General features: G+C 44.6%; 1 protein-coding gene across 6 annotated transcripts in view; it reads left to right on the plus strand.

The window, feature by feature from the left end:
- The window catches only part of LOC121582449 (retinoic acid receptor RXR-alpha-A), a 151,247-nt gene that overhangs the window by 93,428 nt on the left and 31,781 nt on the right, over nucleotides 1-26,038 (plus strand). For 3 of the 6 annotated variants that reach the window (XM_041898237.2, XM_041898239.2, XM_041898241.2), the window contains exons 4-5: nucleotides 24,055-24,220; nucleotides 25,029-25,208. In XM_041898237.2, the coding sequence (XP_041754171.1) occupies nucleotides 24,055-24,220; nucleotides 25,029-25,208 (346 nt within the window). Of the gene's footprint in view, nucleotides 1-21,955; nucleotides 22,199-23,878; nucleotides 23,934-24,054; nucleotides 24,221-25,028; nucleotides 25,209-26,038 lie in introns of those variants that run through there. The other 3 variants (XM_041898238.2, XM_041898240.2, XM_041898242.2) reach the window with 2 other exon arrangements.

Consider the following 26,038-nt stretch of genomic DNA (forward strand, 5'->3'; position numbering starts at 1 on the left):
CCAGTCCTGTTCTGAGTCTGGGCCTTTGACGCTCCGGCCATCACTCTATCACAGCCACCACAGTCTCCCAGCAGCTGGAACAGATTACCCAGAACTGGAACTCATTTTACACTTACAATGACAATGGACAATGCTGTCTGACTGTCGTTTCTGCTGAAAGGGATCCTCTGTCATCAGTTAGAGCTGAAACCAGCGGCAGATACCGAGCGCTTTCCGTTTCATTTGGAGAATCAAATACTCCTGGCTCTGTCTCTCCAACCTCTCCAACCTCTGCTCCCATGTTCCACTCCAAAAAGTCTGGGACATGCAGGCCGACAGCTCTTAACATAAAGTCTGTTGTGTGTGTTTCTGGAGCTGAGTGCCGAGGCCATACTAATGCGAAGAAGGTATAAATGTTTTACAATAAATAGAATGCTTATAATAACGTATAAATGAGCCTGCAGTGATGTCATGCGCCCGTTTTGGCACATCTTGTTTAGGTGAAGGTTACTAGGAGACTTTAAAAACCCCACACTGCTATAATACAGTATATATGGAGTGGGGGAGAGCAGAGTGGACTGCAGCCCCTTCCTGTGTGGGAGTAATAAAGCTCCACTCCACTGTGCTGGTCTTTGATGAGAGCTGGTGTAGGCACCAGGCATGCTCTATGACATCATGATGCCATGGTCCTAATGGGCACACAATGGAGCCGTGTGGAGAGTCCCAGAAGAGCAGTTACCATCACCCATGCTATGTCAATCACTCCAAATGTTTTTACCCAAAGTCGTCTCTAGGCAGCAATTACCTGAGCTTTCCTGCTTCTCGCCATGTGCTTACAGGGTAATGGCACCTACGTATATAGTTTACATGCAGTCCTTATCCAGACAAATATCTTACCCCATTACTTGAGCTCATACCTGGTCCAGAGTTTCAGAGTCACAGAGCACAGGGATTGAGTTGAACCCCTAAACCAGATTCATTGTACATGCAGGATTATGGTTAATGATAATGTGTCTACCTCCTGCGTCCATATGAAGGGCCTAAGTGAAGGCCAGCTGTGTTTGAGGCAGGATACTCTGAGGGGAAGAAACCACAACACAGGGGTTTGATTTCACATACCGGCCCCCGAGGCCCCTCTAACTGAAATGTCTCGGGGGCAACACATTTATTTTAAACCTACCCATAAGAACGCTGGGGGCTTCATTTTGGATCTGGTGGTATGGTCTTACAACTTAAAACTGCAAAGACGGTCTGCCCCCAAAGCACACGCACGCACGCACACACACACACAAACTCTGCAATCCCAAAATGGGCCACTACAACACCCACAACACATACACATACACTACTCCACATGCCTTTAATGGCTCTTAAAGTGAATGCTTATATGCACCTCAAAAAACATAAATAAGCTCCTCTTAAAAACCATTAACTGTGGTAGTTATAAACATTTCCCCAGCCTTCTGTAACTAGGAGTGGGTGGTATAGACTAGGATACAGGAGTCAAGCTGTGGCCTTGTCTCAGACTGTTTCATACAGGATAATGAAAAACATGTCTGTTTTTATAATTTCACATTCATAGTTGAGCCTGGGGTTTGTGGGAAGAGCGAGAACAACAAGTCAAGCGGAAAATCGAGCTTCCAACAGATTGTTTTCAGCAGCGATGAGTCCAGACTAGGGCTGTGGCAGTCATGAAATTTTGTCAGCCGGTGATTGTCATGCAAATAACTGCCGGTCTCACGGTAATTGACCGTTAATTAACATAAACACGTTTAGCATCACCTGGCTTCCACGCATAGCCTACAAGCCACTGATGCAGACCATTGGAACATCTACATTTAAAAAAACCTAATAAATCAATTTAATATAGCCTACACCATCACAATAAATCCAGGTCTAAATAAAAATGATATGAAGAAAATGTAGCCTATTTCAGAAGAACAGAATAGCATATTCTAAGTTGTCCTTATGTTAGGCCCTGATCTGGCTATGCCATATGGCTGTGGGCTAAACTAGTTCCTTTAGCATTATTATTTTATAGTATGAAGAATACAATTGAACATAGCTGAGGAAAATAGAAAGGATATTGTCTCCAAATGATTTCTGAGGGAGTGCACACATGCGGCTATTCTGTGTTGAGTGGTTAACAAAGAAACATGTCCTCCTATATGCTTAATTAAGAGTTATTTATGCAACTTTAGTTATTCAACTTGTGCGCGGAAGTTGATTTTGTCCCCCCACACCAGACGCGATCAGGACACGCAAGTTGAAATATCAAAACAAACTCAAATTTCAGGACAGGTCGAAAAGCATTAAACATTTATGGTAATTTAGCTAGCTAGCTTGCTGTTGCTAGCTAATTTGTCCTGGGATATAAACATTGGGTTGTTATTTTAACTGAAATGCACAAGGTCCTCTACTCCGTCAATTAATCCACAGATAAAACGGTAAAAGTTTGTTTTCTAGTAATCTCTCCTCCTTCAGGCTTCTTCTTCTTCTTTGGACTTTATATGGATGTTGGCAACCAACTTTATGGTGCATTACCACATCCAAGTGCACTGGAGCATAGACCTCAGTTCATCTTTCAATCACCCACGTGGGTAGATGCTCCTAAAAACCAATGAGGAGATGGGAGAGGCAGGACTTGCAGCGCGTTGAGCATCACAAATAGAACCAAGTTCTATTTTAGCACCTGGCCACGCAGACGCTCGTTGACGCGTGTGAGCAGTGTGGGTGCAATGATTGAATAACATGTACAGTGAGGGAAAAAAGTATTTGATCCCCTGCTGATTTTGTACGTTTGCCCACTGACAAAGGCATGATCAGTCTATAATTTTAATGGTAGGTTTATTTGAACAGTGAGAGACAGAATAACAACAAAAAAATCCAGAAAAACGCATGTCAAAAATGTTATAAATTGATTTGCATTTTAATGAGGGAAATAAGTATTTGACCTCTCTGCAAAACATGACTTAGTACTTGGTGGCAAAACCCTTGTTGGTAATCACAGATGTCAGACGTTTCTTGTAGTTGGCCACCAGGTTTGCACACATCTCAGGAGGGATTTTGTCCCACTCCTCTTTGCAGATCTTCTCCAAGTCATTAAGGTTTTGAGGCTGACGTTTGGCAACTCGAACCTTCAGCTCCCTCCACAGATTTTCTATGGGATTAAGGTCTGGAGACTGGCTAGGCCACTCCAGGACCTTAATGTGCTTCTTCTTGAGCCACTCCTTTGTTGCCTTGGCTGTGTGTTTTGGGTCATTGTCATGCTGGAATACTCATCCACAACCTATTTTCAATGCCCTGGCTGAGGGAAGGAGGTTCTCACCCAAGATTTGACGGTACATGGCCCCGTCCATCGTCCCTTTGATGCGATGAAGTTGTCCTGTCCCCTTAGCAGAAAAACACCCCCAAAGCATAATGTTTCCACCTCCATGTTTGACGGTGGGGATGGTGTTCTTTGGGTCATAGGCAGCATTCCTCCTCCTCCAAACACGGCGAGTTGAGTTGATGCCAAAGAGTTCCATTTTGGTCTCATCTGACCACAACACTTTCACCCAGTTCTCCTCTGAATCATTCAGATGTTCACTGGCAAACTTCAGACGGGCATGTATATGTGCTTTCTTGAGCAACTTGCGGGCGCTGCAGGATTTCAGTCCTTCACGGCGTAGTGTGTTACCAATTGTTTTCTTGGTGACTAAGGTCCCAGCTGCCTTGAGATTATTGACAAGATCCTCCCGTGTAGTTCTGGGCTGATTCCTCACCGTTCTCATGACATTGCAACTCCACGAGGTGAGATCTTGCATGGAGCCCCAGGCCGAGGGAAATTGACAGTTATTTTGTGTTTCTTCCATTTGCGAATAATCGCACCAACTGTTGTCACCTTCTCACCAAGCTGCTTGGCAATGGTCTTGTGGCACATTCCAGCCTTGTGTAGGTCTACAATCTTGTCCCTGACATCCTTGGAGAGCTCTTTGGTCTTGGCCATGGTGAAGAGTATGGAATCTGATTGATTGATTGCGTCTGTGGACGGGTCTTTTATACAGTTAACAAACTGAGATTAGGAGCACTCCCTTTAAGAGTGTGCTCCTAATCTCAGCTCGTTACCTGTATAAAAGACACCTGGAAGCCAGAAATCTTTCTGATTGAGAGGGGGTCAAATACTTATTTCCCTTATTAAAATGCAAATCAATTTAGAACATTTTTGACTGTTGTAATTCTGTCGCTTACTGTTCAAATAAACCTACCATTAAAATTATAGACGGATTATTTCTTTGTCAGTGGGCAAATGTACAAAATCAGCAGGGGATCAAATACTTTTTTCCCTTACTGTATGTGTACATTTATTTTGCGACGTGTGCGGTGTGGTCAGCATGTAATGATGATTTGAAAAAAGTTGCATGAAAGGCATGAGCTCTGCTCTGTGTCTTGTGCAGGCTGCAGACACTTCATCAGTCTCTCGTTCACAATTTGACATGCACTTGATAATATTCTCACCCATCAGACTATTGTTTATTTAATCTGATCTTTACATATAGTTTATGGGTGGAATTATTTTTTATTTAGAAAAAAACGTCATCCATAGCTTGTCCCTCGAATAGCAGTTATGTTTTTAATATGCAAGCATAGGCAACACGTCCATAAGGCTAGGAAAGCTTTTCCTAAAGTAAATTGAATTAAATTGCCAAAATTATATAGCTTAATTAGCCTACTCCTGTCTATACAGAAATAAATAAAATAATTCAAAAATGGCTACTAAAGCATGATTTAGCAACAGAGGATCATTAGCTTATTAAAAAATAAATAAGTTGTGGGTTGTTTTAAATCGTATTGTCTACAGTCGGAAGGAAAGGCAGCGCACGCAATTTGGGCAGATTGTTGTTGAGTTGCGACTGTCTGTCTGTGAAAAGTAGAGAGGCCAAGTCAGTTGTATCGCAATATTTTAAAATACAATCGCGGGAAAACCGTTTTGAAAGCAAATGGTTATTGCTGTAAAGAGAAGACAATGAAAACACATCTGTCTTTCAGTTATCAAAATTCTCCATTTAATTGAGCGAACAACAGTATAGCCTATCTTATTGGTACCAGTGGAGAGCATCGGCAATATCCCTGGTGAGTGCGCACTGCGCATATTCACTATTTATCATTGTTGGTTGGGTCAGTGCTACTTAAACGTTTTTTACAATAATTTCCTCCTCCAGTTTAGATGGACGTCATATTCTATTTGTCTCACCTTCTTATAGGCCTATTAAATGGACATCGTTGTTTTTATTGATATGTTTGTCAGTGTCAGCAGAGTAGGCTACCCTGTTATTTGTCTATTAAAAAATATTCTGCTAATGTCTCCAGTCATATAAAGTGTAGTAGAATTGCATGAAATGTGTTTATAAAAGGGCACATTTTTCCGATGCAAAGAATCAAGAAACGTATCTGTTGTAGCCTAGGCCTACTCTACGCTAAACGAGCTCAGCCATGCGTTGAACGGTCTTTTTTTGCGAACAGTGATTGAGTTATATTATTAGCCGAAATTATACTATCCAATGTACTCATCATTGCATTAGGAATAGAAGGCTATCTTACATAAGTCTACAAATGTGATGATGCATAGAATGCTTTATTATATAGGTGCATTTTTATGGTGAAAATTAGCTTCTCCAAACTTGAAACTCACACGCCGCCTATGTATGCCAGGTTTTAAAGTGGATTAATGTGCTTGCTTTTAAGAATTGAGCAAAAAATATAGCAGCACGAGAAAGCTGGGATCCTCTTTTAAATAGTGGCCAGTCAAAACTCTGTTTTCACATGCGATTGCGCAATGACTGGGCTTATAAGAACACATTTCACTAGGCTCTGTAGGCTACGTTTGGAGTTATTTGGCCACTTTAGTGGCTCGTATCTCCCGAGTGGCGCAGTGGTCTAAGGCACTGCATCGCAGTGCTAGCTGTGCCACTAGAGATCCTGGTTCGAATCCAGGCTCTGTCGTAGCCGGCAGTGACCGGGAGACCCATGGGGTGGCGCACAATTGGTCCAGGGTAGGGGAGGGAATGGCCGGCAGGGATGTAGCTCAGTTGGTAGAGCATGGCGTTTGCAACGCCAGGGTTGTGGGTTTGATTCCCACGGGGGGCCAGTATGTAAAAATAATGTATGCACTCACTAACTGTAAGTCGCTCTGGATAAGAGCGTCTGCTAAATGACTAAAATTTAAATGTAGTTGTGATGCAAACCTTATCAAAACATATAGGCCTTTGGGCTAGGCTACATAATGTGTGCGACTATGAATTGAAAAAGTTGCAAAAAAACGGCATGTGCTGGGCATCTTTCACAAGTGATAATATATAATTCACAAGCGATAATATTGTCACCCATCAGACTACTCTTAATTAAATCTTGTCTTCACATATACTAAATAATATATGTGTGAAATTAGTTTTGATTTAGAATGGACCATTATCATGCACCTGATGGAACAGCGGCAGGACAAAAAAATACATGTAATCTATGCACTTAAATAGCGGATGGAGGACACTTTTCCCACGGTTCATTTTCATGCCAGCCAGGTAGGCTATACTCCGGTTGTTAAGCGAAGCAATGTGCTTAATATTAGGAAAGTTTAAAAATAAATACACTACATGATCACACCTGCTCCTCGAACATCTCATTCCAAAATCATGGGCGTTGATATGGAGTTCGTCACCCCTTTGCTGCTATAACAGCCTCCACTCTTCTCGGAAGGCTTTCCACTAGATGTTGGAACATTGCTGCGGGGACTTGGTTCCATTCAGCCACAAGAGCATTAGTGTGTTCGGCCACTGATGTTGGGCGATTAGGCCTGGCTCACAGACGGCGTTCCAATTCATCCCAAAGGTGTTCGATGGGGTTGAGGTCAGGGCTCTGTGCAGGCCAGTCAAGTTCTTCCACACCGATCTCAACAAGCCATTTCTGTATGGACCTCGCTTTGTGCACGGTGGCATTGTCACGCTGAAACTGGAAAGGACCTTCCCAAACTGTTGCCACAAAGTTGGAAGCACAGAATCATCTAGAATGTCATTGTATGCTGTAGCGTTAAGATTTCCCTTCACTGGAACTAAGGGGCCTAGCCCGAACCATGAAAAACAGCCCCAGGCCATTATTCCTCCTCCACCAAACTATGCATTCGGGCAGGTAGCGTTATCCTGGCATCCGCCAAACCCAGATTTGTCCGTCGGACTGCCAGATGGTGAAGTGTGGAATCTCATTTCATGAAGCTCCCGACGAACAGTTATTGTGCTGATGTTGCTTCCAGAGGCAGTTTGGAACTCGGTAGTGGTGTTGCAACCGGGGACAGACGATTTTTACACGCTTCAGCATTCGGCGGTCCCGTTCTGTGAGCTTGTGTGGCCTACCACTTCGCGGCTGAGCCGTTGTTGCTCCTAGACATTTCCATTTCACAATAACAACACTGACTTGTTGTAAAGGTGGCATCCTATGACGGTGCCACGTTGAAAGTCAATGAGCTCTTCAGTAAGGCCATTCTACTGCCGATGTTTGTCAGTAAAGATTGCATGGCTGTGTGTTCAATTTTATACACCTATCAGCAACAGGTGTGGATGAAATAGCAGAATCCACTAAATTTGAAGGGGTGTGCAAATACTTTTGTATATATATAGTGTATAATAGGCCTAGCTTATAGAAAGCTGATGGGATCCTTCTCTTTTTTAATTTCTAAAATTAGCCCACCCAACTACCTCATCCCCATATTGTTATTTATTTTGCTAATTTGCACCCCAGTATCTCTATTTGCACATCATCTTTTGCACATATTTTATTCCAGTGTTAATACGAAATTGTAACTATTTTGCACTATGGCCTATTTATTGCCTTACCTCCATTTTTTTTATCACACTGCTTTGCTTTATCTTGGCCAGGTCGCAGTTGTAAATGAGAACTTGTTCTCAACTGGCTTACCTGGTTAAATAAAAAATAAAATAAAATTAATAGAGGCCATCAAAACTCTGTTTTCTCACGCAATTGCTTAGCCTATAGAAATGTTGCGCAACATGAATTTGCATTGATGTCAGAGTAATTAGAGGGACAATAGATCACTGAGTACCAGGCCATTAGTTACTGGCAGTTCGCAAGTTTGGTAGGCTACTAATGACCATCAGCAGCATCAGAGTACGGTTTTGGAGAAGCCTAATTACCGTGACTAAACGGTCACGTGGAATTTGACTGCGGTCATGACTCGTCACCATAATAGTCCTAGTCCAGACTGGGGCTTTTAACCCTGAAAAAATGTAGTTTAATTCTTTGTGTTTAGTCATCCCTAGTATCTCTACAGTTGATAGAGGAACATATTTTACCCATTTCAAGAAACTAGGCTTATGTCGCACATCACTACTTCCCAGGAGAGGCATTTGAAAGTTTGTTATTTTTAATCAAAATGTGTTTATTTTCTTCAGAAATGCCTTCTGGAACATGTGAGCTTTCATGTGCCTTAATAACAAACTTGTATGCCATCTGTAAATACGAATATACAATTGTTAAATTACAAGCCTAGTTGGTTTAGCCATGAAAAAATACAGGAACCTTCCAGCTAGCCATGATTGGCTGAGATAATGGATGGGGGCTGGACATGCCGAGAGATGAGTTCAGATTGGTCTGCCATGTAGCATGCTTCTGTCAAAACATGAGCTGCTCAGTATGTGTGTATAATACTGTCTACTGCAGCTTTTTTTTAAAGATCTCATGAAGAACTGAAAAAGTTTTGCTACTGCTCTCAACATTGCTGCCCTGAAGTTAATAGCGCTATCGACAAAGCTCAGTGGGAAAAAGTTGTGATGGACTACTTTCTGGAGGATGATCGTGCCATGCTGACTCTGAAAATGAATCAGACAATGAGGAAATCCCTGATTTAGGTAAAAACATTTTCATTGAACCAGACATTGTAGAGCCTTCTGATGACAATGCTGGGGAAGAAAAGGTGTCCGTTGTCACGGAAGAAGTTGACCGAGTTTTTAAATCAATGGAATGCCCGGTGGATGCAGAGAGATGATTGTCAAGTGCGGAGAGTCCAAAAAGAGAACACCAAAAGAAGGCTGTTTTATAAAACACCTTGGCATCCATGACAAGAAAGGGAGAAGCGTTCATCCATGTAAGAGAGTCTAACTAGCTACATTTTCAGATATTATATGTTTCTAATTTGGTCAGAAAGTCGTTTTCATTGCAAGTTAAAGTGTACTGTTAGCTAACTAGCAAATGTTAGCTGGCTGGCTTGCTAGCTAACGTTACGTGTATGATCTGTGTAGGAATATTATTCATATCTCAGAAAGCGGTGGTCCTCTGTAGCTCAGCTGGTAGAGCACGGCGCTTGTAACGCCAAGGTAGTGGGTTCGTTCCCCGGGACCACCCATACACAAAAAATGTATGCACACATGACTGTAAGTCGCTTTGGATAAAAGCGTCTGCTAAATGGAATATTATTATTATTATTATTATTAAAGCCATTTGCCTTGCTAGTTGTAGTATAATGTTAGCTAGCTAGCTAACATTGAACCTAGTTGGTTAGCTTTAGCTACTTGCAGATTCATGCATGGGTGTATTGCCGCTTTCAAAACTACTGCGATCTGAAAAATACGAGGTCAAATCAGGACGTCAGTGATCTTCAGGTCGGAAAGTCGGAGCTCTAGAAAGAGGCCAGAGTTCCCGAGTTGGAATTCTGAGTTGGATGACCATTCAAATAGATTTTTCCCAGTTGGAGCTTGTTTTTTTTTCCAGAGTTCCCAGTTATTTTTAAAGTGGCATTAGAGTTGGGATTATGGTTAATTGTTTAGCTAGCTAGCTACATGTCTAAAGAAATGATTCCACTATGCAAGTAACAATTTCACTGTACTGTTTACACCTTCTGTATCCTGTGCATGTGGCAAATAAACGTTGATTTTATTTGATATAGTGTGTGTTTACCAGAGACTGTAATGTGAAGAACAACATGACCTGCACAAAGCCAGATTAGGATATAGGCCAAGGATTAGATAAAGTGTATTTTTACAACTACTTTTTACTACTATTTTCACCACTTTTAGTTTTGAAATCTTTGGTTGTTTACTACACTGTGAATCCTTAAAGAGATGGGTGGCTTAAGAGGGTATGAACGAAGCTGAATGCGTGTAGACAAAGAAGAGCTATCCAGTAGGTGTACCAAAACATTCACGGCCATTTTCTCAAAAGTGGGGTTACAAGTTTATCAACTTTCAAAGCAGAATTACTTTCCCTCAACTGCAGTGCATGATATACAATTTTCTAGCTCGGAGTCTCTACTTTTATCCAATGTAAAAAAAACACCATTTCAAATGTTGCTACATAGGACCGAATCCAGTTGGTGGGTCACAAATATAGAAGCAAGGACAAATTGGACTGAGAGACCAACTGAATCATCAGAGGACTGTCCTTCAATTATACTTATTGGGTTTATTTCATTCTAGGATTAGCAGTTATTTCAAACACATGACTTGGTATTGCATTAGCTGAGGGAACACTGAATAGCACCGGATTCCTTTGTGAGTTGTCATGACAGTATTCATCGCTTTAACCCCCATAATACATGGCTTTAATTACAGAAGTGTTGGTTTGGTGCTAATTCAATATGACACTGGTGCAAGATCATTCCATCCATATTTCCCTTGTTGCCTACAGTACTGTTCTCATTCAGATTGACCTTGTGGAAAGTATTGTCTGCTCCGGACCAATTTAATTCCATCACACAACTCCCAATTATCCTCCTGACCCTGTAACTTGTTCTAGTGAAGTTTGTTCTGTAAGCCTGAAGGCCCATGGAAATTGTCATCTCTTCATCATATGTGACTTCTATGTTGAAAGGTTAACCAGGCTCTTTAGTTTGGAAATGTGAAAACAGTCAGTGTCAACTGCATCTGACTCTAGCTCTCTCCCCCATATGATTTTCTCATCAGTCAGTGATTGTCAGGGACTGGGCTTTGGTTTAGAGTTGCAGACAATTTTGAAATGACTATCCTCCTCATCATATCTAACAAGCAGGTCCAACAAATGAACACATCACTTCATAATGTCGCTATTATGTGGTTTATAATTTGATTGTTATTCGAGATTATGATGTTATTTATTGGTTCATGATTAAGATAGAGATAACTTTGTGATTTGAAGTATCATTTGGTTGATTATTATGCTGTAAATCTGTTATGAAGTAGGGCCTGGATTGGTTGCCAATATGAGAGTACACAGTGGCAGAATACATGACCACTGTGACTGACCCAAACTTAAGGAAAGCTTTCACTATGTACAGACTCAGTGAGCATAGCCTTGCTATTGAGAAAGGCCGCCATAGGCAGACCTGGCTCTCAAAAGAAGACAGGCTACAGTTGAAGTCGGAAGTTTACATACACTTAGGTTGGAGTCATTAAAACTTGTTTTTCAACCACTCCACAAATGTGTTGTTAACAAACTATAGTTTTGGCAAGTCGGTTAGGACATCTACTTTCTGCATGACACAAGGAATTTTTCCAACAATTGTTTAAAGACAGATTATTTCACTTATAATTAACTGAATCACAATTCCAGTGGGTCAGAGGTTTACATACACTAAGTTGACTGTGCCTTTAAACAGCTTGGAAAATTCCAGAAAATGATGTCATGGCTTTAGAAGCTTCTGATAGGCTAATTGACATAATTTTAGTCAATTGGAGGTGTACCTGTGGATGTATTTCAAGGCCTACCTTCAAACTCAGTGCCTCTTTGCTTGACATCATGGGGAAATCAAAAGAAATCCGCCAAGACCTCAGAAAACAAATTGTAGACCTCCACAAGTCTGGTTCATCCTTGGGAGCAATTTCCAAACGCCTGAAGGTACCTTGTTCATCTGTACAAACAATAGTACGCAAGTATAAACACCATGGGACCACGCAGCCATCATACCGCTCAGGAGGGAGACGCGTTCTGTCTCCTAGAGATGAACGTACTTTGGTGCAAAAAGTGCAAATCAATCCCAGAACAACAGCAAAGGACCTTGTGAAGATACTGGAGGAAACAGGTCCTCAGGACTTTGAACGGCCCCTCAAACCGCGGGCTCAGTTTCCGGCAGGGCAGGCGGAGGGGCAGATTCCGGGTCGAGAGCCAGACCCGATCCCCCGGTACAAAGACGGGGGCCTCACTGCGGTGGCGGTCAGCGTTGGCCTTCTGATGACGCGCAGCGCGTTGGCGGTGAAAGTGGGCAGCAGCATCCCACGTCTCCTCCGCGCGCCAAAACCAGTCATCCACCGCAAGAGCCTCGGTCTGGCTCTGGAGCCACGGTGCCAGAACCGGTTGGTAACCTAGAACACACTGGAAAGGCGTTAGGTTAGTGGAGGAGTGGAGGAGTGGCGGAGAGAGTTCTGGGCATATTCTGCCCATGGCAAGAACACCGACCACTCTCCCAGCCGGTCCTGGCAGTAGGACCGCAGGAACCTACCCACGTCCTGATTTACCCGTTCCACCTGCCCATTACTCTTGGGGTGGAACCCAGAGGTCAGGCTGACCGAGACGCCCAGCCGTTCCATGAACGCCTTCCAGATCTTGGACGTGAACTGGGGACCTCGGTCAGACACTATATCCTCTGGTACCCCGTAGTGCCGGAAGACGTGTGTAAACAGGGCCTCCGCATTTTGCAGAGCCGTGGGGAGACGGGGCAGAGGAAGGAGGTGGCAGGCTTTAGAAAAGCGGTCCACAACGACCAGGATGGTGGTGTTACCTTGGGAGAGGGGAAGATCAGTTAGAAAATCAACACTTAGGTGAGACCATGGTCGTTGTGGAACTGGTAAAGGTTGTAACTTACCAGCTGGGAGGTGCCTAGGTGCCTTACTCTGGGCACACACTGAGCAGGAGGAGACATACACCCTCACGTCCTTAGCCAAGGTAGGCCACCAGTATTTTCCGGTCTGGCAGCGCACTGTACGGCCGATACCTGGGTGACCAGAGGAGGGTGATGTGTGTGCCCAGTAGATCAGAGGATCACGGATAAGAGCAGGCACGTACTGTAGCCCATCTGGACACTGAGGTGGAGAGGGATCCGTGCGTAATGCCTGCTCTATATCCGCGTCCATCGCCCATACTACCGACGCAACAATGCAGGAGGCCGGCAGTATGAAGGTGTTGTCGCTGGGCCTCTCCTCTGTGTCATACAGCCGGGACAGTGCGTCTGCCTTCACGTTCTTCGTACCCGGGATGTATGATAGAGTGAAATCAAACCGGGTGAAGAATAGGGCCCACCTGGCCTGGCGAGGAGTCAGCCTCCTCGCTGCCCGGATGTACTCGAGGTTACAATGGTCCGTCCAGACGAGGAAAGGGTGTTTCGCCCCCTCGAGCCAGGGGCGGAGCTTGGGTGGCGTACCCGAGCGTTGAGACAGGACAGCTCCTATCCCAACCTCGGAAGCATCCACCTCCTCTCAGAGCATATGAGCGGAGTGGAGCGGGAGCGAGCGTGGAGCGTGAGCGGACGGATTTTGAACAGAGCGCAGAGCGGCATTTTTAAAAGGACGGAGCGTCGCCCTATGTCCCGCTCCAATTTCGCTCGCTCACACCACGAGTCTGAAGCATGCTCAAGCCTGACCCAGAATCCATCTGTTTAATTTAATTTATGTCGTCCATGAATTTGTATTTTATAGAGCGAGAGGAGCAGCAGCAGCAACAAGAGAAAAGGGTTGAGGAATTCAAAAGTTTATTCACTGCACGCAAAGGCCCAACCATAACAAGGGAGAGAAAAAGAGAGCTGGATGTAGCATTTTTTGAAATGATTTTCATGGACTATGAACCGCTGAGTAAAGGAGAACGCGAAGGGATGCAACACTTCGCCAGCGCAGCTCAACCGGGCTACACTCCCCCAAGAAACTATGATAAATCAGTACTTTACTTTGTCAAATTTACATCTGAGATGCCCCATTCACATGCTTCAGCTGGCGATCAAAAACGCCATTAACAAGCACGACAACATTAATAGGCTGTTAGTGAAAGTCGGGCACCTGGTGAAAAGTGTACGCAAGAGCACAGAGGAAACCGACCAATTAGGTGTCCGCCCCACAAATGCCTGCGCCATTCGATGGAGCAGCCAGCTGCGGATGATTCAGTCGTTCATCCGGTTGTTCCAAAAAGACCCGTTATGGTAAAACAAACTCAAGTCTAATGTTGCTAACATCACCCTGAATCAAGTACGGCAGCTGACGCACCTTGTCAGTGTGCTGACACCACTAGCAGACCTCACAGACAAAATGCAGAAGGAGCTGGGGAACCTGGGGATGATCCTCCCTGCTGTCACAGAAATCAAATCCCTGCTCACCGATTACACTCACGCTGCACTTCCAATGGGCATCGCTGCTTTTGCAGAAACATTGGCAAACAACGTGTCAATTCGCTATGGAATATACTATACTGATTAACATCTCATTTTAGCGTCAGTGTTAGATCCCCGTTTCAAGACAGAATGGATAATCCGAGATGAGTCTGTATGCAACAAATTCGGGGAGATAAAGTAAGGCTGTGGTTTAAGCTAAAAGTGAAATACATGCAGATTTTGTTCCTTTTTTTGAGTGAGCGGGGGCGATTTGAGTGGAGCGCGATGCAAACTGCGTTGAGCGCTGAGCGATAATGAGTGGACTGGCCTGATGTGGCTTTGAGCGGGGGGAGCGGAGGGGTGAACAGCTCCGTGAGCGAGGAGCTGAGATTCTCACCGCTCCACTCCGCTCATATGCTCTGCCTCCTCTACAAATGGTAGTGATGAATCGGGGTGGGCCAGTACTGGGGCTGAGGTGAATAGACCCCGCAGTTTGCTGAAGGCCAGGTCAGCCTCAGCAGACCAGCGGAGCCAGGACGGCCCACCCTTCAACAGGGAGTTAATGGGAGCTGCGACCTAGCCAAAGCCCCGGATAAATCTCCGATAGTATTTGGCAAAGCCAAAGAAGCGCTGCACCTCCTTAACCGTGGTTGGAGTCGGCCAATTACGCACGGCTGAAATGCGATCTCCCTCCATCTCCACACCTGAGGTGGGAATGCGGTATCCAAGGAACGAGATGGACTGCTGGAAAAACATACACTTCTCTGCCTTAGCATAAAGGTCATTTTCCAACAGTCGGCCAACACCTTGCGAACCAGGGACACATGCTCGGCGCGCAGCGGAATACACCAGGATGTTATCGATGTAGACCACTACACCGCGACCAAGCATGTCCCGAAACACCTAGTTCACAAAGGACTGGAAAACTGAGGGAGCATTCATCAAACCATAGGGCATCACCAGGTATTCATAATGCCCTGTGGTTGTGCTGAATGCTGTCTTCCACTCATCTCCTTCTCGGATACGTAACAGGTTGTACGCACTCCTGAGATCTAATTTGGTGAAGAAGCACGCCCCATGCATTGATTCAATCACTGAAGGAATGAGGGGGAGAGGATAACTAAATCTTATCGTCTCCCTGTTCAGTGGTTGATAATCAATGCACAGGCGCAGACCTCTGTCCTTCTTCACAAAGAAGAAACTCGATGAGGCGGGTGAAGTGGAGGGACGTAAATACCCCTGGCTCAGGGACTCTGTGATATATGACTCCATAGCCACCGTTTCAGCCTGTGACGGGGTATATATGACTCCTGGGAGGTACAGCGTCTACCCGAAGGTTTATCGCGCAATCCCCCGCCCGATGATGTGGTAACTTAGTCGCCTGCGTTTTAGAGAACGCTTGCGCCAGATCGAGGTATTCAGGGGGAAGGCGCACGGTGGAGGTACTGTCTGGACTTTCCACCGTGGTTGCACCAACGGAAACACCTAGACACCTACCCTGACACTCTCGCGACCACCCCGTGAGAACCCTTGGGTTGATGCCCTGTCCATAAAGTTCCCAGCTGCGCCTGAATCGACTAGCGCCTTACATTGGGGACTACCATGTGCTCAGGAAAGGAGATGTGTATTTTACAGTTCGCAGCAGAGGGCTCTGAACGAGTGTGGGTGTTCGATACCTGTGGTGATACGATAGTGCCCTGCCTGCCGCTTCCAAACCCAGAAGAGCGTTGACGAAAACGTGTGGTGAAATGTCCCTTCGTGCCACCAGTGTGGCACTGGCGCTGTCGTCCTCCGCTCTCTCGGCTAGCGGTTCCACCCATCTCCATCGGTTCTGGATCCGAGTCGGCCGGAATGGAAACGGGCAGACCTCCTCCAGGACGTCCTCTGGTTGCCAGCAGGTTGTCCAAACGAATGGCCATGTCCACCAGTTGCGAGAAGGACAACATGGTGTCATGGCAGGCTATCTCCCGTCGGACGTCCTCTCGCAGATGGCACCGGAAATGGTCGATCAGGGCCTGCTCGTTCCACCCGGACCCAGCTGCGCAGTCCTCGTCCCCTGCCTCAGGTGGACCAGCCGCTCGCCCGCCTCTCGACCCTCGGGCGGGTGATCGAAGACCGCCCGGAAGAGGCGAGCGAACTCCACGTGTTGGCCCACTCCAGGGCTTTCCCCGAGAGGCAGGAGACGAGGGCGGACACCCTCTCCCGGTCCGACGGGACCGGCCGGATGCTGGAAAAGTAGAGCTCCAGTTGGAGAAGGAATCCTTGGCACAGCGCCACTGTCCCGTCGAACTCCCATGGTCAGGATATCTGGATCCCTCCGGGTGCTGGGGTGTAGGTGGCGGGATCCGGTTGGCCAGCTGGTCTCGACGGATCGGGCTCTCTCCTCTCCAGGCGTTGGACGACCTGAAGAACCCAATCCATCGCTTCACCCAAGCTAGCTAGCATTCACGACTCCAGGCATGCGCGTCTCTCCCGCTGACTCCATAGCGGGTGGGTGATTCTGTGATGAGGTGGTGTTGAAGGAGTCAGGCGCAGGAGGGTAAATCACAGAATAACAGGTTTTAATCCGCAAAATACAGGTTTACGCAGAAATGCGTCAAACACACTCCAGGGCACAAATCAGGCACACTGGAAAATACAAGGCACACAGGGAAATTCTCCCGTTGATACAAAATACACAAGCTCCACTGAGCTTCACTAACCTCCACAATAAACAATCACCCACACAGACAAGGAAACAGAGGGAACACTTATACAATGACTAATGAGGGATAAGGACCAGGTGTGTGTGATTGAAGACAAGACAAATGGAGTGATGATAAATGGATCGGCAGTAGCTAGTAAGCCGGTGACGCCGAAACCTGCCCGAACAAGGAGGGGAGGCAGCCTCGGCGGAAGTCGTGACAATATCCACAGTAAAACGAGTCCTATATCGACATAACCTGAAAGGCCGCGCGGCAAGGAAGAAGCTACTGCTCCAAAACCGCCATAAAAAAGCCAGACTACGGTTTGCAACTGCACATGGGGACAAAGATCGTACTTTTTGGAGAAATGTCCTCTGGTCTGATGAAACAAAAATAGAACTGTTTGGCCATAATGACCATCATTATGTTTGGAGGAAAAAGGGGGTGCTTGCAAGCCGAAGAACACCATCCCAACCGTGAAGCACGGGGGTGGCAGCATCAGGCTGTGGGGATGCTTTCCTGCAGGAGGGACTGGTGCACTTCACAAAATAAATGGCATCATGAGGAAGGAAAATGATGTGGATATATCTCAAGACATCAGTCAGGAAGTTAAAGCTTGGTCGCAAATGGGTCTTCCAAATGGACAATAACCCCAAGCATACTTCCAAAGTTGTGGCAAAATGGCTTAAGGACAACAAAGTCAAGGTATTGGAGTGGCCATCACAAAGCCCTGACCTCAATCCTATAGAAAATTTGTGGGCAGAACTGAAAAAGCGTGTGCGAGCAAGGAGGCCTACAAACCTGACTCAGTTACACCAGCTCTGTCAGGAGGAATGGGTCCAAATTCACCCAACTTATTGTGGGAAGCTTGTGAAAGGCTACCCAAAACGTTTGACCCACGTTAAACAATTTAAAGGCAATGCTACCAAATACTAATTGAGTGTATGTAAACTTCTGACCCACTGGGAATGTGATGAAAAAAATTAAAGCTGAAATAAATCATTCTCTCTACTATTATTCTGACATTTCACATTCTTAAAATAAAGTGGTGATCCTAACTGACCTAAGACAGTGAATTTTTACTAGGATTAAATGTCAGGAATTGTGAAAAACTGAGTTGAAATGGATTTGGCTAAGGTGTATGTGAACTTCCGACTTCAACTGTATGTGCACACTGCTCAGAAAATGAGATGGAAACTGAGCTGCACTTCCTAACCTCCTGCCAAATGTATGACCATATTAGAGACACATATTTCCCTCAGATTACACAGACACACAAAGAATTTGAAAACAAATCCAATTTTGATAAACTCTCATATCTATTGGGTGAAATACCATCACAGCAGCAATATTTGTGACCTGTTGCCACAAGAAAAGGGCAACCAGTGAAGAACAAACACCATTGTAAATACAACCTATATTTATGTTTATTTATTTTCCCTTTTGTACTTTTAACTATTTGCACATCGTTACAACACTGTATATAGATACATGTCTTTATTCTTTTGGAACTTTTGTGAGTAATGTTTATTGTTCATTTTTTAATTGTTTATTTCACTTTTGTTTATTATCTATTTCACTTGCTTTGGCAATGTAAACATATGCTTCCCATGCCAATAAAGCCCTTTGAATTGAATTGAGGCAGAGAGAGATAGGCAGAGAGAGAGGGGGAGAGAGGAAGAGAGGAAGAGAGAGAGAGGGGGAGAAAGAGGGAGAAAGAGGCGAGAAAGGCAGAAAGAAAAAGAGAGCGAGAGAGAGTTAGAGAGAGGGAGCGGTGTGAGAAAAGTGTGAGTCTGTAGCAGCATTGGGAAAGCTGCTCAGTCAGCAGTACACTGGATAGTGCCAGCCCACAGGAGGAGGCCATGTCCCCTATGATAACAAGCCTGACTAACACACATCTGATACTGCCACACTGAGGTGAGACACCAGCAGGAGGCCTGAGTGTCTATTCTCTAGTCCATGTTACAATGCTCTCTCCATTACATTCTCATAACAACATTATGCTGATAGACTGCAGCACAGTTTTTGACATCTGGAACGTTCTGTTGATAAAACACAGGCACTATCATATTCATCGTAGCAGTATACATCAAAGTATAGTGTGTGTGAGTGTGTATGTGTTAGACAGGTGTCCTTCTGAGTTGTAACACGGCAGTAATTGATCCCAAAGGGTGACTTACTGTTAGCATTCCTTATATGCCTCTGGAGAGGTTAGAGATGCACACCTCCTGTGTGAAACCCTACCCTCATATCTGTTGATAGCTTGTCAAGATTAGATGTTGATGATCCTGCTGACAACAAATATTACTGACACTTATTATTGTTGGGGAGAAAGAGTCCAGGTTGTATGTGATGATAAGGTTGTTTGTTGTTTCCAACAGGAAATGAGGTCAGAGGTCACAGGTTGTATTGGGGTTATCAGAAGGTTAGATCACTGACTTCACACCTTTGACTGTTCCCTACGGGTTGGTGGTTAAGCGTTGTTGTCTGTCAGACTGAGATTTGTCTCTATTTGAATCCAGTGTCCACTTCCTCAGCTTTGGCCACCTTTTGTTTTGGGGTTTTAGCCTTGCAAATTAGAAAAGGTATTAATACCAAACATCAAACTGTTGATCGCTCACTAGCAGGTCTTACTTCAGAGAGGAATCCAGTTTTCTAGTGGAAAGAAAATGTCAGGATTCAAATATAATATTTTGTTCCTGACAATGGCTTTCTGCACTTATTCAAGTTTTGTGTTCAACATTTATAATGGGTGGTGTTATGAAAAAATAATGTAAGCCTCATAACTTCTACTCAGTAAAAGGTGCCCTTGAACTGTTAGATGCAGAAGTTACACTTGGGGGTTGAGCATTGAGAAGTGGTGCAGTAGGATTTGATGTATTCCTTTGATGTGTCTTCATGAGCAAAGTCTGTGCCCGAGACTCAGTGAAACAAACTAAGCCAGTCTTAAGCAGGGGCCTCTAATGTCTCCCCTGTTCTTGTCTACTCTTTTCTAGGACTGTGTGTAAGTATCATTATATCATATTACTGGTTATATACTGTAATAGACAAAAAGCATTCTAGTAGTTAGGAGTCATGCTATTTGTGTAAATGGGTTATTTTCACTGTATAGGCATGCGTACATAGTGTATTTGATTGTGGCGTTGAAACAACTTAGACTCTCCCAATCCCACTATAAATAGAAATGTTGTTACATCACAGTGAGCACACTGTCAACTGCTGTTTTACATTTCCATTAGTTTTTTCCCCTATGAAGATCACCAGCACACACTGGAGTGTCACGGTCGTTGAGAGACGGGTCAGACCAAGGTGCAGCGTGGTATGCAAACATGTTTAATTGACTGAATACACACTGACAAAACAACAAAAAGGCAACGAAGGCTATACACAAACAAGCCAAACTCACCGAAACACAAACAAGATCCCACAACCCAGGCAGGAAAACTGGCTGCCTAAGTATGATCCCCAATCAGAGACAACGAGCGACAGCTGCCTCTGATTGGGAATCACACCCGGCCAAACATAGAAATACAAATATAGAATGTCCACATAGAAATACACACACATGATATTCACACCCTGACCAAACTACCTCGAGAATAACAGTCTCTCCAGGTCAGGGCGTGACATGGAGGGATGGAGGGAGAGAGATCAGTTCCATGTGGAATGTAACAGTCTGGAGCACTCTTAACACCTCAGCTGTGCTCGAGGCACTGATCGAATGTCCCTTACCACCCATTACATTAGAGCATTTACTGGGCGAGCAGTATAGCCACACCTTACACTGTAACACACACCTGCTATGGCCACAGAGTTCCAAATGCTTCAGTAACACAACTCTCTCTCCCCTCTCTTTCTCTGTCTCTGTTCTGAGTCACTGGACTGGCTGAGTGTGCTTTTTCATGGCTCATGCTCCATTCTTCTCTCCTCTCATCTGTGGGTCTATGTTCCCTCATAGTAAACCAGACTGTATAGGTTCTGATTCAAACACAGGGTATTGTCTGAACTTTTCAACAGTCCCCTTCTTACAGTAAGAGAGCATTCAGCAATCTCGCAAATGTTCCATAAAACCACAGACAAACATTTCACTAGTGTTTGCCTGAGAACATAAGCCATTGACAAACCGACACCATCAGACACTAGGGCTGTGATGATACCAGTATCGTAATATTTTTTCCATGGCAAAAATAAACACCAAACTCTTAGCTCCTTTAAAAAAGAGCTGTATGTAAAATATTGGGTGCTATTGGAACATAAATGTGACTCTGGATGACAACGTAATGATATTTGTTTCCAACATTAGGGCTGTTTTCCTAAAGAAGTTAAATCTGCTTCGTATTTAGTTTCCTTGCCACAATACTAATGAGTATCGTGATACTGGTATCGTCCCAGCCCTATCAGACACCTAGAAGGGGTAATGATTAGTGACGGGGGAAAAAATCGATACAGTTACATATCGGGATATTATTTTTGATGATATATCGTATCACATCGTTTTGACAATATCGCAACATTAGTTGGCTGTACCTGCGCCAAATCTCCAGTGTTTTGCCTTCATAGTTTGTTCTCCATCTTCTTTTTAAATAGGGAGCCCATTTGTTTTTAGCACTTTTATTTCCATGACTGATCAAAACTCATTTTCTCGAGGCTCTCTCTTGTCTCTCTGCAGCAGACATATGGTGAGAAATATGTTTGGAACATCGAATTGCAATAAAATCACAGTATCGAATCACAATACATATAGAACCTTGAGAATCACAATGCATATCGCATCGTCACCTAAGTATCGTGATAATATTATACCGTGAGGTCCTTAGCAATTCCCAGCCCTAGTAATAAGGATCATCCAGAGATTTTCCCCAGCGATGGGGGACTCCACACACACAGCTTGTCTGGTTGTTCCCCCCTCTTGGGGGGTTTGCATGTATGTGTGGTGGTGGTGTGGAGGGGGGTTGTATTCTATTTACAGACCCAGGACTGAGCCCCTTTAATCCCCCACCATCCCTGCACTGCCCTGGGCAAGAGAGAAGCACTAGAGAGCGAGAGACCCCCAGCCCACCCCAGCATGGAGAGTAGTGTAACTGTGGACAGATTGAGTTGCAGGTTCACTGAAAATAGATTTGGAGAGGAATGGTATGTTCTGTCAGACAGCTATTGGGTTTGATAGGGACATTATCAGACGAGTAGACAGGCTCTTTTGTGCTGCAATGGAAAAGGGTAAACTGAGGTAAGAACTCAAGATTGTGCGTGCTTGTGTGTCTAGAGTGTGTGCATGTGTGTTTATAAACCACAGATGTGCTCACAGTTTCATGTTGCATGAGAAAATACGGCACTCAGTCATCAATTGCTATTTTCTGACAGTCCGTATGAACACACTGACAGTCTGTATAAATGTAGTGTATAATTGAATGATGGCACTACACATAACGTCTTCAATGTCATCTATTGTCTTTGTAGCATAAGCTCAATAATACACATGATATCAATTTCTATAGCATTGAGTTTCTGCTGCAATATACACTATAAGACAATTATCAAATAAATCAGATTTTCTGCCAAGAAAGAAGTCAGTCCCCAATCAGATTGCATGTGTGTTTGTAGATGCGTGTGCACATGTGAACAGTATGTGTGACGAGGCTTTGGTAGTTGCTGCCCCTCATTTGAGCCCTGGTGTGGGGGTGGCCTGTGTACAGTGCAGATATAATAAAGTGGGTGTGTGCTGCCTGTCCACATATCTACATGTGTATGCCCTGTGGCCTTGAGCTGTAAGGATTCCATATGTCAGCGAGAAAGGGGATATGTTTGTCTTTGTGTATAGTTAATGTGTAAACGGTATACTAATGTACCCTGACAGAGCTTTGGAAACACAGCTGAAGGTTAGAAAGGCTAGCTGAACTGTAGTGTCATGTTATTTTCATCATTATGTCTTGTATACAACATGTTTCTTTCATCTTCTTCTCTCTCAGCCTATAAACAATGTATGTGCCTTTGCTCTGTTAGCGTACAGCTTACAGTAACTCAATGAAGATATATGCTAGCTAGCTAGGCCCCACAGTACCTCAGTCTAGCAAGCAGTCTAGCAAGTCTCCCCCCAGTCTGCAACACTCATGTCAACACCAGGATAGGTGTTGATTGAGAGAGGATGGCATTGTTGTTGTTAAAGAAATACATCACTTGGTAATACCACGGTAATATCACCATGAAAATAATTAGCACATTCAGTCCCTTTCATTTTCATTTTTTCCAAAGTGAATTATTTGTAATTTTGGGGTTTATTTGGGTCATTTTAACATCATAGTTTTAGAGCATGCTGAAAGAGACATGGCTTCTAAAAAATTTATTTTTCCATTGCTGTACTGATGGTTGGCTATCCAGTGATTATTGTTGTGGAGTAATTTAGCCAAAGCATGCCCTTCTTAGTAACTCTAGTAACTCCAGTGATAACAGCAGAGTTGGGCTGATTAGTGTCTCGTAGCGCTCCCTGCGAGGCTACACAGTGCGAGAGGGTGTTTTCACATGAACGTTATCAGAGCTGTTACACAGCAGAGCTAAGAGCACTTTCTCTTGCTAAAACCAATGCTGGCTCTTTATTCTTCTGCACTGCTACATTTTGCATTTAAGTTATGCTAGCTCTGAGCATTTGGAGGCCAGGGGGGGGTTGTTGGGGGTATGAATTAAAGAACTCCTGGGTTTTAGTGGTGCAGGATCCAGCAGCGACAGGTTTTAGATCTGAAACACAGGCAGGGGAGTGGAGGGAGGAGGCCTGCTAGGCTGCGACTGGAACTACTGCCCAGCTGTAGTTAGCATTAACCCTCCCAATCAGCTTATCTGCATGGATACATACTCAGCCATAGCCATTTCTTTTTGCTGTGTGGCTCAAAACGGAGTTCTGCTCTCCCTATACCAGATCTTACTGTCATCATTATTTTGCTGAACAACAGAGCTGCCCCCTGGTTGATGACGTTAAGTAACCACACTTCATCACATTTTCTGTTTCACATTTCTGTGTAATCTGATGAAGCGTGCGTGTGTCAGTGTCAGAACGGCGTTGTGACCTGTCTGTGGTTGTATTTGTATGTGTTGATGTTCCAGCTGAACTCCCAGATGAACTCGGTCAGCAGCTCGGAGGACATCAAGCCCCCGCTGGGTCTCAACGGGGTGATGAAGGTGCCCGCCCAGCCCTCACAAGGGTGCACGCCCCTCTCCCTCACCAAACATATCTGTGCCATCTGCGGGGACCGCTCGTCAGGTAGGTGCCCTAAGGTTACATGCACACACATACCCAAACACACACACAAACCGCTGACACATCTATGCCATCTGTAGGGACTGCGACACTACCATGGTCATCACCATTTCACGTGAGTCCCCCACACACACACAAACACACACACACATTCATCACACACACATCACACACACACACATCACACACACTCATCACACACACACTCACTGAAAGGCTGACTAATACACCATATATACTGTACTACTTAACCCAGCTAAGAGGAAGTATAAGGCAAGTATATGACTGTGGAGGACGGCTCATAATAATGTTTGGAATAATGGAGTGGAATGGCTGGAATAGAGTGAATGGAATGGTACTGAAAACCATGTGTTTCACACCATTCCATTCACTCCATTCTGTCCATTATTATGAGCTGTCCTCCCCTCAGCAGCCTCCACTGGTCTACGAGGAATGAAAGTGTCTGTGGTGTCTGCAGCATCAGAGATAGGAAGTTACTCAGTTTTACTCCACTGCACTTTCCCTCATATCAGAGAGGATGTGGAGGAGATGGTTAATATCAGACAGAACTCTACTTGGTCACTGATCTTCAGAAACCCTGTTCATCAGGACAGAACTGTCAATGTCAGAACATAGTAATATACATTACACTTATAGTCACCATTTTCACCCCTCTGTTATTGCCCAAACAGTATGTAATCAAGTTCAAGAAGTTGATGATGTGTGTGAAGTGTGTCTTAAATGTCTGTTCATGGCCACTCTATGTACTTTTTAAAGTGAAACTCAGTGAAGATTACCTGTCTTTCCTCAGGTAAACACTATGGAGTGTATAGCTGCGAGGGCTGTAAAGGCTTCTTCAAGAGAACAGTGCGGAAGGACCTGACCTATACCTGCCGCGACAACAAGGACTGTCTGATCGACAAGCGCCAGCGCAACCGCTGTCAGTACTGCCGCTACCAGAAATGTCTGGCCTGTGGAATGAAGAGAGAAGGTACAGCACATGCCGTTGAGGATAAAGACCCATTTACCCTCTCTCTCTCTCTCTCTCTCTCTCTCTGTCTATCTCTCTCTCTCTCTGTGTCTATCTCTCTCTCTCTCTCTCTGTCTATCTCTCTCTCTCTCTCTCTCTCTGTCTATCTCTCTCTCTCTCTCTCTGTCTATCTCTCTCTCTCTCTCTCTGTCTATCTCTCTCTCTCTCTGTCTATCTCTCTCTCTCTCTGTCTATCTCTCTCTCTCTGTCTATCTCTCTCTCTCTCTGTCTATCTCTCTCTGTCTATCTCTCTCTCTCTCTGTCTATCTCTCTCTCTCTATCTATCTCTCTCTCTATCCCTCTCTCTCTGTCTCTGTCTATCTCTCTCTCTCTCTCTCTGTCTATCTCTCTGTCTATCTCTCTCTCTCTCTGTCTATCTCTCTGTCTATCTCTCTCTCTATCTCTCTCTGTCTATCTCTCTCTCTGTCTATCTCTCTCTCTCTGTCTATCTCTCTCTCTCTGTCTATCTCTCTCTCTCTGTCTATCTCTCTCTCTCTGTATATCTCTCTCTGTCTATCTCTCTCTATCTCTCTCTCTCTCTGTATCTCTCTCTCTCTGTATATCTCTCTCTGTCTATCTCTCTTTGTCTATCTCTCTCTCTGTCTATCTCTCTCTCTATCTCTCTCTGTCTATCTCTCTCTCTCTGTCTATCTATCTCTCTCTCTGTCTATCTCTCTCTATCTATCTCTCTCTATCTCTGTCTATCTCTCTCTCTCTCTGTCTCTCTCTCTCTCTCTGTCTCTCTCTCTCTCTCTGTCTATCTCTCTCTCTCTGTCTATCTCTGTCTATCT

Source organism: Coregonus clupeaformis, chromosome 15 (genome assembly GCF_020615455.1).
Source record: "Coregonus clupeaformis isolate EN_2021a chromosome 15, ASM2061545v1, whole genome shotgun sequence".
NCBI lineage: Eukaryota > Metazoa > Chordata > Actinopteri > Salmoniformes > Salmonidae > Coregonus > Coregonus clupeaformis.